The sequence below is a fragment of the Ictidomys tridecemlineatus genome, chromosome 4, assembly GCF_052094955.1.
Source record: "Ictidomys tridecemlineatus isolate mIctTri1 chromosome 4, mIctTri1.hap1, whole genome shotgun sequence".
NCBI classification, from domain to species: Eukaryota; Metazoa; Chordata; class Mammalia; order Rodentia; family Sciuridae; genus Ictidomys; species Ictidomys tridecemlineatus.
Genome location: NC_135480.1, coordinates 151380148 through 151397317, shown reverse-complemented (window position 1 = coordinate 151397317; position 17170 = coordinate 151380148). Strand labels below are relative to the sequence as shown.

General features: G+C 34.0%; 1 protein-coding gene across 50 annotated transcripts in view; it reads left to right on the top strand.

Annotated features, from left to right (window-relative positions):
• Nucleotides 1-17170, top strand: part of Ptprd (protein tyrosine phosphatase receptor type D) — a 2128582-nt gene that overhangs the window by 1924375 nt on the left and 187037 nt on the right. For 29 of the 50 annotated variants that reach the window (XM_040285790.2, XM_040285762.2, XM_040285761.2 and 26 more), the window contains 3 exons: nt 14176-14364; nt 15617-15625; nt 16334-16351. In XM_040285790.2, the coding sequence (XP_040141724.1) occupies nt 14176-14364; nt 15617-15625; nt 16334-16351 (216 nt within the window). The remainder of the gene's footprint in view (nt 1-14175; nt 14365-15616; nt 15626-16333; nt 16352-17170) is intronic. The other 21 variants (XM_040285770.2, XM_078047625.1, XM_040285773.2 and 18 more) reach the window with 2 other exon arrangements.

Genomic DNA, 17170 nt, shown 5'->3' with positions numbered 1-17170 from the left:
TAAGAATAATCCATAAAGAAACAGCTCTTCTCATTAATTTGGTAGGGTTACAGGAGTCCCAGTACCCTGAATAGCTCTGTCATGGGTTAACTAGAGTACCTAAACCTTAATTGATTAGAAACATGTGAATGTATGTCTGAACAAACAACAGACCCTTGACAAAATAGAATATAAATATTGAAAGAGATAATATCTGTACAGCCAGGAAATACACTCAAAAAAATTAAGGAAGAAATTGTCCTTAAATCATGAGAGGTGAGAGTAGACAGTGTAGTCTTTTTAACTCCCTGCACTTTACCCCTCACAACAATAGAAGTAAGCATTGAAAAAGTATGAGTATGTGTGCTAGAATGTTCTTACATCTTTATCATATTAAAATGCACCCTGGAGCCAACATCCCATGGAGTTTTTTTTTTTTCAAGAACTATACTTATCTAGAAAAGTAGATTAGGCTTCTCAGGAGAGGATATGCATAAATAAATTCCTTATGAAAATTAAAAATAACAAGACTAGCATTATTATATGATCCAGCTGCTATGTCCAAAGGAGCAGATGTGTTCAACTCATACAGATCATTTCATAGGTTGTACCCAGTAGGTTCTGTAACTGGAAGTTTGAGATTTCAAGCCCAAGTCTCTAGCACTGGAGTGGGCTATGATATACATCAGGAAAAACTAAATGGGCAATGTCTTTTTCTCAGTAGGTAAACATTCTTGATTATCTTTTATGTTCTTCTCAGCTAATTCCTGAAAAACTATGAAATTTGCCCATTTGATTGTGATTTGCCCTATGAATTCCATCATGGAAATTTACAAAACTGTATTGTATATTATCTTCATAACAATAAACACTTAGCTAGCATGGTTATTTTAAGGATCAGTGGCTGGAATACATGCCCATACTTCCTTTAGTGAGTTCACACACACACTGTTTGCGCTTACAGCCTCACAGCCATCATCACTGAGCAATTGAAGGTGCATTAATCTTGCAGCAAACATAAAACCCATCCACTTGTGCTGTGGGGACAGCACTGGGATATGTTGGCTTTCAATGTCAGTGAATTAAAAGCTGAGATAACTTTTTCTCTTGTCAAGTTGCTGTCACTTTGTTAAGAATTAAAGACTGTATGTTTCCTAAATTTATAACAATATGTCAGTCTATTACAACTGAAAGAAAATGAGCAACTCTGGGTTGTTTTCAGTATGTAAAAGAAAGGCTTATTGCATCCCTTCTGAGTATCTTATCCTTGGAAACTTGTATCTGTTTAATTGGCATGTTATATATTAAAATGTGACAACCACAAGTTATCTATGAGGAGATTCTTGATGCTGTGTCTTCATAGGAGTAGAACTCGAATTATTCTTCCTTTTATTCAAGAGCCCACTGACTATCACAGTCTAAAACTGTGTGAGTTTTTTCTTGAGCTTGAGAAAACCTGCTATGGTATGCTCTGCTGTCTTTAAGTTGTCAGTGGAGAAAATGGATGCAAGTTCATGGCTATCTCCATTCCATTCTGAATTGGTGCCCTGGGAACCCCTAGCATCTCCATAGTAAGGTTGCTAAGCTCACAGGTGTAGACAGAAGCAGACCTTTCTTACCTTTACCCTAAAAGAGCACATAGGGCAAATGGCTTACCCTGCCAACCCTCTGTTCCTAAAGATGAAGGTGGATCAGTATTCACTTGGTAGATACTTGCTGTTTGCTTGTTGTGGAGTTTGCCCTAAAGCAGCTCTCCTAGTAAGCGTCCATCCTTCCTGGGGGCATAGTGTCTGTTTCCTAGGTTCCTTATATCTATAACATTCTTCCCAAAAGGAAGCCATGACTGAAAATATACCATACAAATTCATTATGTTTTTAGAAAGCCACCCCTGAAGATTTTCCTTCATTCGTTGTCTTCAGAACATCCCTCAAACCTTGTAAAATTAATCTTCAAATTATTTGAACTTTTCCTGCTTCTCCCCATGACCTCCACAACTGTCTTGATTTACTTTTCTCTTGCCTAGGTGATACCTCTATAAACTCCTAAATGGCATGATTGTATCATCTGTTTTTTTTTTTTTTGACCTCCTCCAATGCATTATTCACATTGCTGTTAAAATGGTGTTTTTCAAAATGCAAATTTGGTGATGAGCCACATACTTTTTCCATTACACATGGTCTGTAAACACTTAAATGCCACCACAAGTATACTTACCTTTAAAAACCTTGCTTTCAGTTGCTTCAGGAAAACAACAACAACAACCCATAATTCTTTGTGCATCTCCTCAGGTGCATCTTCAATCTTTTTCTAATTGTTTGGGTTAATCTATTGAAGAAGAAAGTGAAGCTTTTAAAATTTATGAGGAAGCTTGGTATCTCTTCTGTCTAATAGCAAGGTTTTATGGGAATTTTTTCATGGATCTTTTGGTGGTCAACTCAGTCCCTTTTGGGATATTTTTCTTCTGTCCAGTTATTTTCCAGAAGCCCAACCTCCCTTGATCAACATGTTAAAATTTTTGATCTTTCAAAATGGAATGTATATGTTTATACCATGTTTGCTTTCTATTATGATTTTTTTTTTGGATTGGTAAGTTTATATTGAGAGGGAGCAAAGTTCAAAAATTGTTAAAGGATATGACAGTTATAGACTTCTTTGAGTTGTTTTATAAATTAACAGTTTGTGATTCTTAAGAATTTGAGGAAAAACATACACTGATAAAAATGTAAACTAGTTTCATTTGGTGGTACTTAGGCGTTATATTCAGACTGTATTTTGTAATATAAATATAAAGTTATTTGGTACTGATATGAAATTTTTCTATATGTATGTGTTTATATGCATATATATACACACAACACATTCTTGGGTAATATACATTATCTTTAAATGTTTCTTGATGTACTTTTGTGGTTTTTATTCTTCATAGTGAAACATTTTCATGTATGATATTTCATGTTTTATTGATTTTTTTCAGTGCATATTATACCAAATGATAGGCCTCATTGTGGCATATTTGTCTACCCATAAAAACATAATTTGATCAATTTCACTCCCGAATAGTTCCTTTGATTTGATATTTTTATTTTTTAAGCTACTTCCAACAGAAAAGTGCCAGTATGTCTTTCATAAGACTCCATCTTCTGCCTTCAAATAAAACAAATATGTGCCACAGTTTGCCCTTAGAACAATGAGAACTTTACTAAGCAATTCAGAGTAAAACCTGGAAAAATTTTAAATACTTGAGTCACCAAATTTTGGGCTGGGTCTTCTTGTCTATCACTCCCAGAAATTAATGATCAAGGTAGCACAAGCAGGATCTTTGATGTGTTCTAGGAAGAATATGTGTTCTAGGAGTTGGGGGTTATGGATTTTTTCCTGAACATTTTCAAAAGCTTGGCATATGAAATAACATTTAGATTTTTTAAGCTATTCTTAGTTTTAAATCAAATTGATATTTTGTTTAGAAGGAAGATCACCAAAAAGCCTATATTTTTGGTAAAATTTCTGATACTGAGAAAGAAAATTATTTACCTCTTTTTTGTTTGTTTAATAAAAATCATAAACCTGAAATTACTTTTTGAATATTGATTACATTGTCTTCTAATGAACTTGAAACCTGTTTTTGAATTATCACTCTAATTTATTCATTGTTATGTATTGGAAATTAAATATTTGAAAGTCATAATTTTATGGGGTTTCACATATTGTCAGAAATTAAAATTTTCTGATGTTGTTGTCATTGGTATAAAATTTATAAGGACACTTGAAATGTTATTTAAATAGTCATTGTATTCAGAGGGACTCAGATAAAATTTAGGGGGAAATATTTTTCAGAGTTGGGACAAAAATGCCCAAGTACATATAACCACTCAAGCGTTTTGGGAATAAACATTATCCAACTGAGATTTTCAATGAAATCTAAAGATTTTATAAAATATCATTCATAATATTATAAATTTAATTATAATTACTAATAAAATCTCATTCATGGTGCTATAAATTAATTATAATTACTTGTCTATGATTTCAGACAATCCAGTTATATAGAAAGGTGGAACCTACAACAGGAAGAACTTATCATTAATAACCTATTTGAGAGTTAATTGCAGACATGATGCCTGTCATCCCGGAATCTATATTTATACAAACAAGAACATATTGCTAATCTAACTAAGGAAGTAAATATTGTAATTGAGGTTTCACCTGTCACCCCAATTCAAGTTTCTCTAATTTTCCTCCAAAGATCTTTTCAAAATTATACTTTGTCAAGAATTTGACAGAGTTATTTCTTTGACTATTCTGGACAGTTTTGAATATATCAAGTTCAGTTTTTCATAAAATGTTCTCATTTGGGTTTGCTGATATTTACTCATGATCTTATATAGTTTATGGATCACTTTTGCAAGAATAACTTGTAAATGATGTTATATTTTTTTTCTCAGTACATGAATTTTGCTTATCCCATTACCAACGTTGTTAATGTTGACTCCTGAGAAAGGCTATTTCTGTGAGACTTCCCTAATGTAAATCTATTTATTTTTTGTTCATATTTAATACCTGTGGGAAATTACTTTGCGACTATGTAACAATACCTCTCTCCTGAAATTTTCCATTTTATTCCTTTGATTGTATTAGCATCCACTCATAACTTTTTATTTTATACAGTATGTTATTTTTGTCAATTTCAAAAAAAAATTTGTTCACATGGTTCCACATTTAGCCAGCAAGAGCCCTTCACTCTGGCTTCTTTGTCATTTTAATTTCTCCCTAAGATCTTTTGTGTACTTTCTTGCACAAGATAATTCCACATACATCTTGTGTTTTCCTCGTCCTAGTGCTGGTTGGCATCAGTCATTTCTCCAAGGAGTGGTGTTTTGTTTTCTTGGAGAGTGATATTAGAAACCAAGATCTGATACCTAGGAATGACCATGGCTGCTCAACATTGCTCTTCCCATGCTCTTTTGGTTCACTTAGCTAGGAAAGATGTGTTTGGTTAAGTTAAATAATGAGTGCCTGACACTTATTTATAATTATATTCATTTTTATACTCACAAACTCATTTATTTAAAACTAGGTGTTCACCATAATACCTCCATTCTCAATCAAATGCCACGTGTTTCATTTTGGTTTTCTTTTTTATTTAATATTCATTTGTTTCAAGAAGATTTTCTTTTTTTCTTTCTTTTTTTTTTTTTTGCATTCACAGTATATTGAAACAGCTAGAATGAATGGTTTTCTTAGTTTTATTTGATTTGAACTTGTTAGGTCTCCTAACTTTTACAAAGCAAATGAATAATTCAGAAAAGGAGCAAAATAATTTCTCTTTACATCTTTACTATATGTTTCTCTGGGTCTATTCTTAAATAAAAAAAGCAAAATTTTGAAATGCACCTCTACTTTTTTTTCTAAATATAATAAAATTCCTAGTATGATTTGAAGAGAAGTTTCTATAAGGTAGTTAATATATTTTATTATTCAAAGTAAAGTAGTCTTTTGGATGGATGTTAGTGTGGATACTATGGTATGTCCTTTTTAGAAAATATATGTTGATTGCAAAATGATTTGTGAAAGTGACTACTACATTTTGTTATTGTAATAAGATTAACTCTACTATTCTAAGGGATATAAGTCTAATTTTTGGATATTGGATCTTTAAGTCAACATTTAAGTAATAATATTGAGGCTGTATAGGAGGAAAGGGGTACCTTTTCTTTTTAAATTTTTTTCTAAATATTTCTGATTTTAAAACACTAATATCAGTATGAGTTAATTGATTAATACAATGTGAAATGGACGCTTCCATATTCAGATGAATGATAATTTAATCTAACTGGGGTGTGTGTTCTGTAGACATTACTTTGCAATTTGTGGGATAATTGCACACACTCGTTCTAAACAATTTGGCTTTTTTCTGTGCCAAGAGTACCTTACAAACAGTCTTCAACATTTGAAGACTATTTCATAAAATGAAGTTTTGTTCTAGAATGCTCTTAGAGACTCTTATACCTAGTAACTGCCCTTACTTACTGATTAATCAACTCATTTCATTCTAAAATAAAAGCTGCTTTGATTTATGAATAGCCATATTAACACAAGCATACCACCTATGTACAATAACTTGCAAAGAGAACTCAGACTAAAATTTTATTGCATATTGTTCATAATTACATTTGGGGGACTGATTTTTATTAATTATTTTATTTGGAATGTCAATGCTTAAGGAGCAGTTTTCTCCTGGTTTAGATAAGTTCCTTCTGAATTACACTAGCCTAGGATTACCTTATTTATGTTTTTTTTTCTATTTCATTCACATGCATATCATTTTGATAATAGCCCAGTGGCTCAACTTTGCTTGAAAACATGATTTAGCTTTTATTTTGTTTTTACTTTTTTGTTTTCAGTGCCTTTCTCAATTCGCTTGCAGGAAGATTGATTTTTGAATAATATGGTCATGAGGTCAAACAGTACAAATTATACCCAGTTGCCATCTGGAATGGTGGGAATAAAAGCTTTATTTACACTCTGTTCTTTAAGAAAAGCATAATAAATGTCCTTTCCTGGCTCCAAGGAATGTATTCTGCAAAGAAAATGACTCTTGTTTGTAGGCTGATACTGTGGTTCATTCTATGGGACAGTGACTTGAAAACTTATTGCTGTTCAACAAAGTAGCAAATAAATGCTCCAACCCTTATGTTTATGCTGTCCTGTTCCTGAAACCCTGATTCCTCTGCTCACCCAAAGATAGCTAGTCATTACTACCTTTTAACAACAGTAGCCATTCCTAGTCACAGATTACCTCAGAGAAACCTGGGGTTATAGAGTTACAATACACCAAATTTAGGACTAAAAGGCTTTCTCTAGTATTTACTGTATGTCTGGTCTGGAACAAGTAACTTAATTTTACTGAGTCTTTGCTTTATGTCCACAGAAAATAAAAACAACGATACCACCCTTAAAAAAACCTCAAATATCTATGTTTGAGAGATACTGGGCATCATAGCACTTAGTAATATATAAAATGTTACATTTTTCCAATATGATTTTCTTAACTAATTCCTTTCTTATATTTATGAATCTGCTCTTTACAACTAGACAATTAATAGGACTGTTTTGTTAACCTTTAGAGATGTACACAGGTATCTCTTGATTTATATTCTTTTGCCCAGCATTCAGTTTCTAAATAGGAAAGAAAACTTTTTTTTAGAAGAACATAACCAAAAGCATTTGGTTTCTTGGTTTCATCTTTTTAAAAAATCTTTTTATTTGAGAAAGCCATATAGGCTTTTTAACATGACCAACTGCCCGAGATAAATACTTAGCTCTCCTTCTCTGAATTACTACAAGACATGTCTCCCACGACATATATAAAACCAGTTGGTTTAAGCATTTTTGGTCACTCAAAACAAAGCTTTGCCATCCCAAATATTTAGTCCTTTAAAAATTCCTTTTGAGGGACAATTCATCAGATAATATGAATTCTCTTTATTGGTCATACTGAGTCATTGAGGACCCTGAAAACTCATTCAAACAGGGGAAACAGGAGCCTTCATGAGCTTTGAAAGAAGTTACTTTGCATGGACACTGCTCTCTAAATTCGCTTGAATGTCCAGATATCTCCTACTTTTTTGGGATTTACATGGACTGTTTTCTAATTTTCAGTTTATTGCTGTGGCTCTTGTTATATTAAGGCCTATAGTCACATGCCTCTGTTTTACTTAGACCCTCTGCTGGACCTTGGCATGGAGTAAGTGCATATATGCTAATATTATCCCGAATGCCAGATTAGTGCCAGGCACTGCTAGGCACACTTAATGCATTTTCTCATTCAGTCCTCCTGTCTGTAAGCTGGATACTATTGTTATTGCCACAGAATCTAATTAGTTTGAAGATAGAATGAAATCACAACATAGAGTCTCCAGTCTGCTTCATACCCAGTACAATGCCCAGTCTGACACTAAATATTTGTAGCATGAATGATGCCATCTATTGACATTTTTGTAGGGTTTTTTTTTCAATTCAAATTATTATCTTTAATATATACTGCAAATTCCACAAGTACTTTATAATTATCTTATTTTATAAACATCTTATTTGACTACTTCAGTTGACCTTCTTTATAACCAATATATATTTAAAAATTTTAGGACAATTTGTATGTCTTCTTAGATATAAAAACATACCAACTCTCTATCAGGTGAGGATTAAGGCCTAGGGCTTTTAAGAAAATACTCAGCATATTATCATTTCAACATTTTCCATATTTCTTGTTAATAAAAACTTCCCTCCATTCTTCTACCTTCCAAATTAGGAAATAAAGGTCACTTTTATTGTCTGTAAATTGATATCATATATTCCTCAAGTCTTATGATATCCAGTCCCTTAGAAATCTTTGCTCTTATTTGTGAAAGAAGAACCACAGTGTTCGCCTCCATATGCAACTGGGTGATCCACTTGTTTTTTCCATTAGTTTGAACACCAAGAATTCTATTTTTCTCTAGGTTAACACTAGAATATAAATACATATCCCATTTTGCTCTTTTTTGGCTTAATTGTGTTCACACATTACATTTTGTCACATTGCCCTGGTTTTGATTTGATTTGTAGTAACATATGCAAGAAGGCCTCCTGTAACTTGAAGAAGAGCAGGAACTAAATGTCATCCTTAAGTAGCAGCTGCAACAAAGTTAAAAGAACCACATGCAGTGTACATCTTGAATGAAGAAAATTGTTTGCTGACTAAATCAAACTAAAGGCTATAAAAGTAAAGTCATCAACATCTCTTTTTGTGAATTTATAAGGCTAATACTTCTTAACCTGGTGTTTTAAAAAGTAGGGGTTTAAAAATAGTTTCTCCCATTTGATGAACGGTACTCAAATAGAAGCCAAATGTATAGCCACAAAACTACTAAAGAATGGTTAACCATTAACATGAGTGCCATCGAATAAACCCACTGGGAATTCAGAGATGCCTCATGAATGAGCTCTGAAATGATTGTCACAGCATCCTAAATGTGCCTTATTGTAAGTATCTTTTGAACACAAGGAAGGTACAAAGGAAATACACAAAGCTCCTGCCTCCCCTGAGCTTGTTCATACATACATTGATGATTATAAAATATTTATTGGTAATATCAGTTGGGTAATTTTAAGGATGAGCCATATAAAATGGTACTTAGAAAAATGACTTCAAGGGACAAATTCACCAAGGAAAAAACTGCTCATCTTTTCCCTTGGATTTGGATGTTACTTTATTATACCACCATTTTTGCCCAAAGTTCTGGTATACTTGTCAAATCTTTTGATAATGCATTTGAGGAAGCATACCATTGATTGACATGATTTTTCCTAGGAAATGTATTGGTGATAAATCTGATAAATTTTGGATTTTTCCACGAACCATAATATAGAATCCTTCCTTGAAGATATCCTTAAATTGGTTAGACCAGTGGGCAAGGACTGGTCTGGTCTTTAAGAGACCTAGCAAGATTAGACAACGAGATAATAGAGGCTACCTCAGAAGGACTCTGGCCTCAAGAGGTAATTTAGAGTTTCAAGATTTCCTTTCAAATGTGAGAGGTTCAGTGTTTGTGGACTTGGAGCAAAAATTAAAGTATTATCACTAATATTCTTCATGCATAAACAATGAAAGTGGTTTAATTGAGCAAATTATGCAAAGCCTATTTCTTGATCATTGACAGATGTCTAAGGACTGGCTTCCTGTAAAACAGAGACAGGCTATTTTCATCATAGATACCTTTGAAGTCCTGGGCAGGTCAGGGATTGTTAACAAGTTGAATAGCAGTGGAAAGTTAATTCTGAGAAATGCTGACATTCGTGTTTCTCTTTTTTAAACAGAACTAAAAATTTCTTATCAGCATTTTTCATTAAGACATAAACATATTCAGAGAATGAGCTATATTTCCTGCTCTATTATAGCTGCCATTCCAAACAAAATATGTATGAGTCTACGATTCAGTAAGCACAAGTACATAGTAATCTGCCCTTTAATGGCCTCTCAAAATGACAGACCAAATGGCTTCATGAAGGTCAAGTCTGATTTAAATTGTTGATGAATTAGTAGCTAATTCTGCATGATTGAATATTAATATGGAACGGTGTTAAGTAAGGCACTTTAAAACTTAATGAGCACATTAATGAATAGGACAAAATGTTTTTCTTTTCATCTCATCTAAAAGTTTAAAACTAAACATTGACAATTTAATATTTTTGATAACTGCTTCTTTTTCCCCTTGTGAAAGTTTATGTGTTAAGGCATTAAGAGTATTGATTTGATTCCCAAGTTTCTGGTACCACTCATTTGATAAGCTGTCAAAATTGATGTCATCCAATAGCCAAGGCAGTTTTGTATAAATCACTAATAAATGTAGAGGGTGAAAAAAGGCAATTAACATCTTCTAAACTACACCCACTAAGATAAGCATTCCAATTAGAAATTTCATTATTTCTACAGTTCGTTTTATGTTGAATACTGAGATTTATTGCCAAATACCTGACAGTCAAATTGGAAACAAGCCACAACTGTCAAAGTGTAGCAGCTCTGGCTATTCGAATCTGTTACATTGTGATGTTTCTCATGAAAATTTAATGAAGAATGTGCATTCAAAGAGTTTCTGTGCAAAGGGGGATGGTGGATAGAATTTAATTACCCTTATTAAAAATAAGAAAAGGATGCTCTTTACATTCTCTGTTTGATTAGTATGCAAGAATGATTATCTTTATTGTATACTTTATGTATATAAGGAGGCTCGGGAGTATTCTCTCTGAGTCAAGAAGGAAAAAAAAAACAGTCATGCAAATGCATTAGGCTACTTTCAGGTGGGCATAAGTCAGTTTTTTCTGCTATCCCAAAGGTGAGGACTTCATTTCTTGTGAATCTAGATTTCCTTGGAAGGAGCTTTGGAGTGGCTCAAAAATTTTTTTTTAAGTTTTTGACACTTACCACCCATCAGCCCTGTAAATGTTGACTTGGTTCTTCTGAGAGATGAACTTTTAGAAGAAAACCAACAATTAGTAGGACAATATTCATGGCTGTGAATGTAACTAGCAGTTAAATACAAAGGGTGGAAGGTGATATAGTGCCCTGGTGAATAAAAAAAAAAAATCAGGAGTCCCAAGGTGATTTTTTTTTTTAAATTTAACCTCACTGTGTTGTTTTAAAAATGAAGAATAACAAATCCTAAGACCTCATTTCTAGATGATCAAGGCAATGTAGTTGACTTTGGAGCACTTGAGATAAATTATTTTAATCCTTTGAAACATTTTGTGTCAATAGCTGCCAAGTTCAGTGTTTAATAATATAATATGTGTGGTACAGCAGCTATTGCTGTTTCTGCTATTTTTTTTGTTCCTAAATAACATTATAACTGTACTGTAGATGGAAATATATGGGCAGAATTTTTAAAGACAAAAAGAACTGACTGAAGAAATTCAAGTGGTTATTAAAATTAGCATAGCCTAATTTGCAAGATACTTCTTATTTCAGTTTTAATTTTTAATTTTCCCTTGGAGACTTAAAAAAATTATCTTGATATTACACTCTTAACCACTGTTTCTGACACTTGTCCACTGTAGATCTCTGCTTGACTAAGAATGTATAAGCTTTTATGTAAACACAGTGTTATGGTTTCTTAAAAGAGCTGCAACTTTCAACTTAACATGTGTCGTCCAATGAAGTTAAATATATATAATACACACATGCTCATAAATGTGCATGCACACATTTATTTATTTACTTACTTGAAGTTCCAGGCCCTAAGTAACTGGTCTGAAGGGAAAATATTCTCTAATAAATTTAGATGTCAAACTGAACTTTTGATCTTGCTCAGACTGCTTAACAGAAGATATCTAACCTCCATACTGCTGAGCAAAAGGGCCAGACTATACTTCTTGCTTACTACCCCCATCAGTTTTCTCACGCGTAATAACTTAGACTTGTTCACTGAACTTTGCTCTTCTTGAGCACTTTCTTCTTTGGTGGGATCTTCAAATCAAATGTTCACATCCAGAACCCCTCCAGTCTTGAATATATGCTTCTGGTCACCTCTTTACCAGAAGTTCTGTATAGTAGAGAGAAAGTTTGCCCAGAAGCATTTTGATATATTTATTCACAAGTAGAAATAGAAATCACTGGAGTTTACCTTAAAATCTTCAAATATAGACTAGCAAGAGGGTAGGGCTTTAGAATGCAGATGAGACATGAAAGAACTCATGGTGTGGAGGGATAACCTGATATAATTGGTAAGTACAAGACAGTGGGTTTAGGAACCCACTGCTGTGGTATCTTTGACAAGGAGATGATTAAATATGTGGGAGTTTGGAAAAAGCTTTACAATGAAAGCAATTTGATCTGGATGGCTTCGTGGAGGCACAGTTACTCAACAGACATGATTTGTCTGGGGAGTGGTGACAATCTCAGTGTAGACAGAAGAAGTTTCCTGTGGAGGAAGTGATCCATGAAAGGCTAAGAAAAGTGGGACCTGATTTAACAAAGGAGTTTGTTAGGCAGCTTTCAGAAGTTTAATTTCCCCTGCAGACTAGAAAGAGGAGAAGGAGGAGAGCGCCTAGAGCTGTCTGAAAGCATGGTGGAGGCACCACAGTTGGGCTTCTGCACTAGAAATTGTAACTAAACCTCAGTAAGTTTCACAGAATCAACTGTGGATTTGTCACTCAAGCTGGAGCTTGTAGATGATATCCAAGGGGAAGTTTGATGCCACATCCGATTATTTCTAATGTTTTGCTCACTGGAATTGTTTATTTTGAGTCATTTTAGAATTGTTGGCGTGTGAAAATGTACTGGTGGTCACAAGGGTATAATGGTCTCTTGTTAGTCATCCCAACTGGAAGGCAAAATGTTTCTCTAATAGTCTTCAAACAAACGGCTAAATTCTACTTCAGATAATTTTCATTGAACCAAAATTTCTTCAATACCTTTCTATTCCTGACTGGAAGAACTGGCAATGTAGATTAACAGTGTGAAGCATGACAGGGGAATTTCAGTAGACTTTAATTTCTCAACAGAGATCTAAAATAACTTGATGTGGATATGGAGAAGTCAGCTACGAATGAGTTTGAAATTCAAAGTTTAGGAATTTCAAGTTTTTAATGACTGAAAATGGTACTTAGAGATGGAGGAAACTATTCTCTTTCCAAAGGACCTGTTTACTTTTGTGTTATTAGTAGGGAGTTGACTTGTTCTTTGGTTAAATATCTTTTAGACAAATTTCTGATTAATTAAAACTTCCTATAAAAAATTCATCTGTATTGCACCTGATGATTGAGCATTATATCCGTCGTCTCTTAGTATCTGAGAGGAATCTATTCCAGAAAACACAACGTATATACACACCCTACAATAGCAAAATCAGTGGATGACCAAGTCCCTTGTATGAAGTGGTATGGTATTTGCATATAGTCTTGCACCATTCTCACATATACTTTATTATTTCTAGGTTACTTGTAACTGTATAATACAATGTAAATGATATGTAAATAGTTATCCTGCATTGTTTGGGGGATAATGACAAGAAAAATGGCATGTACATGTTCAGTACAGTCAGTTTATTTCCAGACACTTTGAATCTTCAACTGGTTTAATACTTGCAACATTTAAGTGTTGAACCAGTGGACCCAGAGGGTTAAGTGTGTTTAGTTTTACTTAAGTCAGAAACAAATTAGCTTGGAGTACAGACAGCTTATACTTTGCTCCCTGCTAACCTGCTTGTTTGCAGGGGGCATGCACTTCTATTTACTTTCCACACTAGTCTATGCTTACCTACTCAGTGAAAATATTCCTCTCCCTCTAAAATCCCTTTTTCCTTTTTGCAACTTGGTCACCCGGACTTCTTCCTCAAGGACTATTGGAAATCAGAGCTTCCGCTTGATACTCACTGACTTCCTCAGGCACAAGATATTGTAATTTCTCGGTCTGTGCTCCTGAAGGAATCACTGGGAGCTCTATCTGTATCACAGTCTCAGCTATTTGTGTGTTGGCCTTTCACATATGTGTACTCTGCTGCTCTGAAACAGATGATGGCTGTGTCCCAATGTAATGGTACTTGGTTTGTGTTAGGTTCTCAACATAATGAATAAGGTAAAAAGGAAGATTTATGGGTAAAATTGAATTCTGGACATTTGACTTCTTAATGCAGTTTTCGTGTTACTTTTTTGTCTTACAGAGGACCAAATTCCCAGGGGCTTTCCTACCATTGACATGGGCCCGCAGCTGAAGGTGGTGGAGCGTACACGCACTGCTACCATGCTCTGTGCAGCCAGTGGTAATCCGGATCCAGAAATCACTTGGTTCAAAGATTTCTTACCTGTCGACACAAGCAACAACAATGGTCGTATTAAGCAGTTACGATCAGGTAGGGTCTTGTTACTGTTTCTAGTAACTCCTAGAGAATTTTTTTTTAAAAAAATCTTTCTCTCTCTTTATTTTTTTATTTTATCTTATTTTAATTATTTTTAATTTTGACGTATTGATTTTTCTCCCTCTTCTTTTTTTCTCTGTTATTTAATGTGTTGTCCATGTGTGTGATGTCATAACCTGTTTCAGAGTCTTTCTTCTCTCTGTGTTTTGCAGCTTCTGTTTAATCCACATTGCTCACTGCTGTGACTGTATTTTTGATAATTTTTTTTAATTTACTGCTTTCCTGCAGTATTCGATGGATCCATATTCTCCTCTTTCTTTCTGTTTTCTTTTGAAAGAAATTTATTTCAACATTGGACTTCATTCAGAACTTGCAAGGAGTTCCAATGGTTATATCCATTAAAAAATAAATGTTCATATTAAACACTAAAATGATTTAATTTTATTAAAGTGTATTTTCTGCTGTCTTCTACATTTGAACTCATCCAAGTATCAAAGTTTAGTAAAGTTTGGGCACATCTGCTTTCTTTTCACTAATACATAAATCACATAGACGTTCTCTTATGAGTAACCGGATGGATTTTTTTTTTTTTTAATTTATAAAGTCCTTTTCAAAGTACCGATGAGAGGAGGGGATTTTTATTAATACTTTATCACTGTGAGCGAGCATTTTCTACACATTAGCCACAGTAGTGTGCGCCCACACTCAAGGTTTTTGAACCCTCCAGGGACTGGATCTACAGAAGCCTGCTTTTGGTGTAGACTCCAGCTTTTACTGTTTTCTCTCTCTCTCCTTATCCTTTATCTCCCTCTCCCATTCGCATCCAAGTTTATTCCTTTGCTCTCTGTAGATTAAAAGTGGAGGTAATTCTAAGTTTGTTAAGTTTTAGAAGCTGTCCCTAGTTAATTTCATGGGGGCATATATTAATAAATAAGGTGTTTACTTTGACATGGGTAGTAATATGGATATAGAGTGCTAAGTTGTTTAACTGCCTGTCTTCCCAGAATTCTCAGCTTTTGACCTGTCCTGTGATGTTAAAGCGTCTTGTTAACTGCCTCTTTTGCTTGTTGTCAGCAGAATTGTGTAGATTAGCATTCTGTTATTGTAAATAAAGAATTAATTATTCACATGTAACATAGATGATATAGTATAATAAAGCTTTAACTCTGAAAAATTTGTACCAAATTATAAGGAATATAATAATATTTTTATGCTGTCTTTCTTCTCTCCGTATTTAAATCTCCAGAATCCATTGGTAAGTGCTTAGTTCTGAAGCGCACTTCACCCCCCCACTAATTTCCATATTCAGAATATTATTATTATTAATAATAAAATGCATGGCATGCATTTTACTAACTGTCAGTGTAGACACCAGATCTCCACAGTGGCGCGCACATGCACACCTCCACAGAGCCGTTATCGTAAGAACACTGTATAGAAAGATGAATTAGTACACAAATAGTTGTTACTCACACAAATGCAACGTAGTAAGTAGCATAAGATATTCAGTCAACAGTGTTTGTTTCTAGTTAGTGCTTAGTATTTCCTATAACAGTATATATATATGCATATTTATATATATACTTAAATAGCTTAGTCAGTATGTACCTAAATTATGTCTTTAAAAAATATTGTATAGTTCTATTTTTTTGTTGTTCTTAAGGATATGAGGCCTATGAGATACAGTTCTAACCCTATGTGACCCCAGACCTAAGAACTCTGAGAAAGGCAATGCTGCCTATTATGGTCCTTGCCCTCTGTGGTATAATGCAACTTGCTTTTTATGATCTAATAATACTATCTAATATATTCCTGTTTTACCAGTAGAGTAATTCAAGTTTCTTTTAAGACCTTATTTAATTCTGTAAATCTAATTTAATTCTTCTCCCCAGCCCTAGCCTCCTTCTTCTCGTACTAATGCTTCTTCTTTCTAATCTTATTTGCATTCATATTATCCACCCAGGTGGTACACCAATAAGAGGTAAGAGTGCTGAACTAACGTTCACAGAATGATCTTACTCATTCTTTCTGTCCTTTCATCCCTCTCATCTTTGTCCGGTTTCCAAAGTCATTCCAATAATGTCCATCAACTTAATTTTTTTTTTCCCTTTGTACTGTTTGGTTATGATTCGTGACTCTCATATTGTGAGCTCTCCTTTTCCTTTTCCTTTTTCTCTTTGTTTTGTTCATTTCTTCCTTTATGAAAATGATTATTTAAGTTGTGATATGCTTCAAAGAAAGCATATCCAGGTCTTTAGACCACAGACCAGTCACAGCGTACCATCTGTCCCTCTTTTTTTCCTTTTCTTCTTCTTCTTTTTTTTCTTTTTCTCTTTTTTTTTTCCTTTTTTTTCTTCTTTTTCCTTTTTTTTTGTCCAACTGGAGAAAAAAAAAGATCATTTTTTTTCTTCCTTAGCTGTTCTTGTTCTGGACCAAAGCCAAGGTGGTCTGGAGAACAGTGGCAGACATGCAGAAGACAGCCTGGACCATCTGCTTTTTGTCTTTATCTTTCAAAAGGTTTTTGCTTTTGTTCTTCGACTCTTTTTTCTCTTAATGTCTTAAAAGTCAAAGAATGACTCCCCTTTCCACCTGCTCCCACCCGCCTCCAGTCTGACAGCAATGCTTTTTTTCCCACTTCTTTTTTTCTTGGATTACTCGTCTCTGGATTTTTGGATCTTCTGTCCTTCAGGCCATGGAAACAAGGTGCTCAGTATTCTTGGTGGTATGTGGTATTGCTGGTTTTTTATACTTTGACTCAGTGTTCGTTTCTTTTGTAATTCTTGTTTTGTATTTTTCTTGG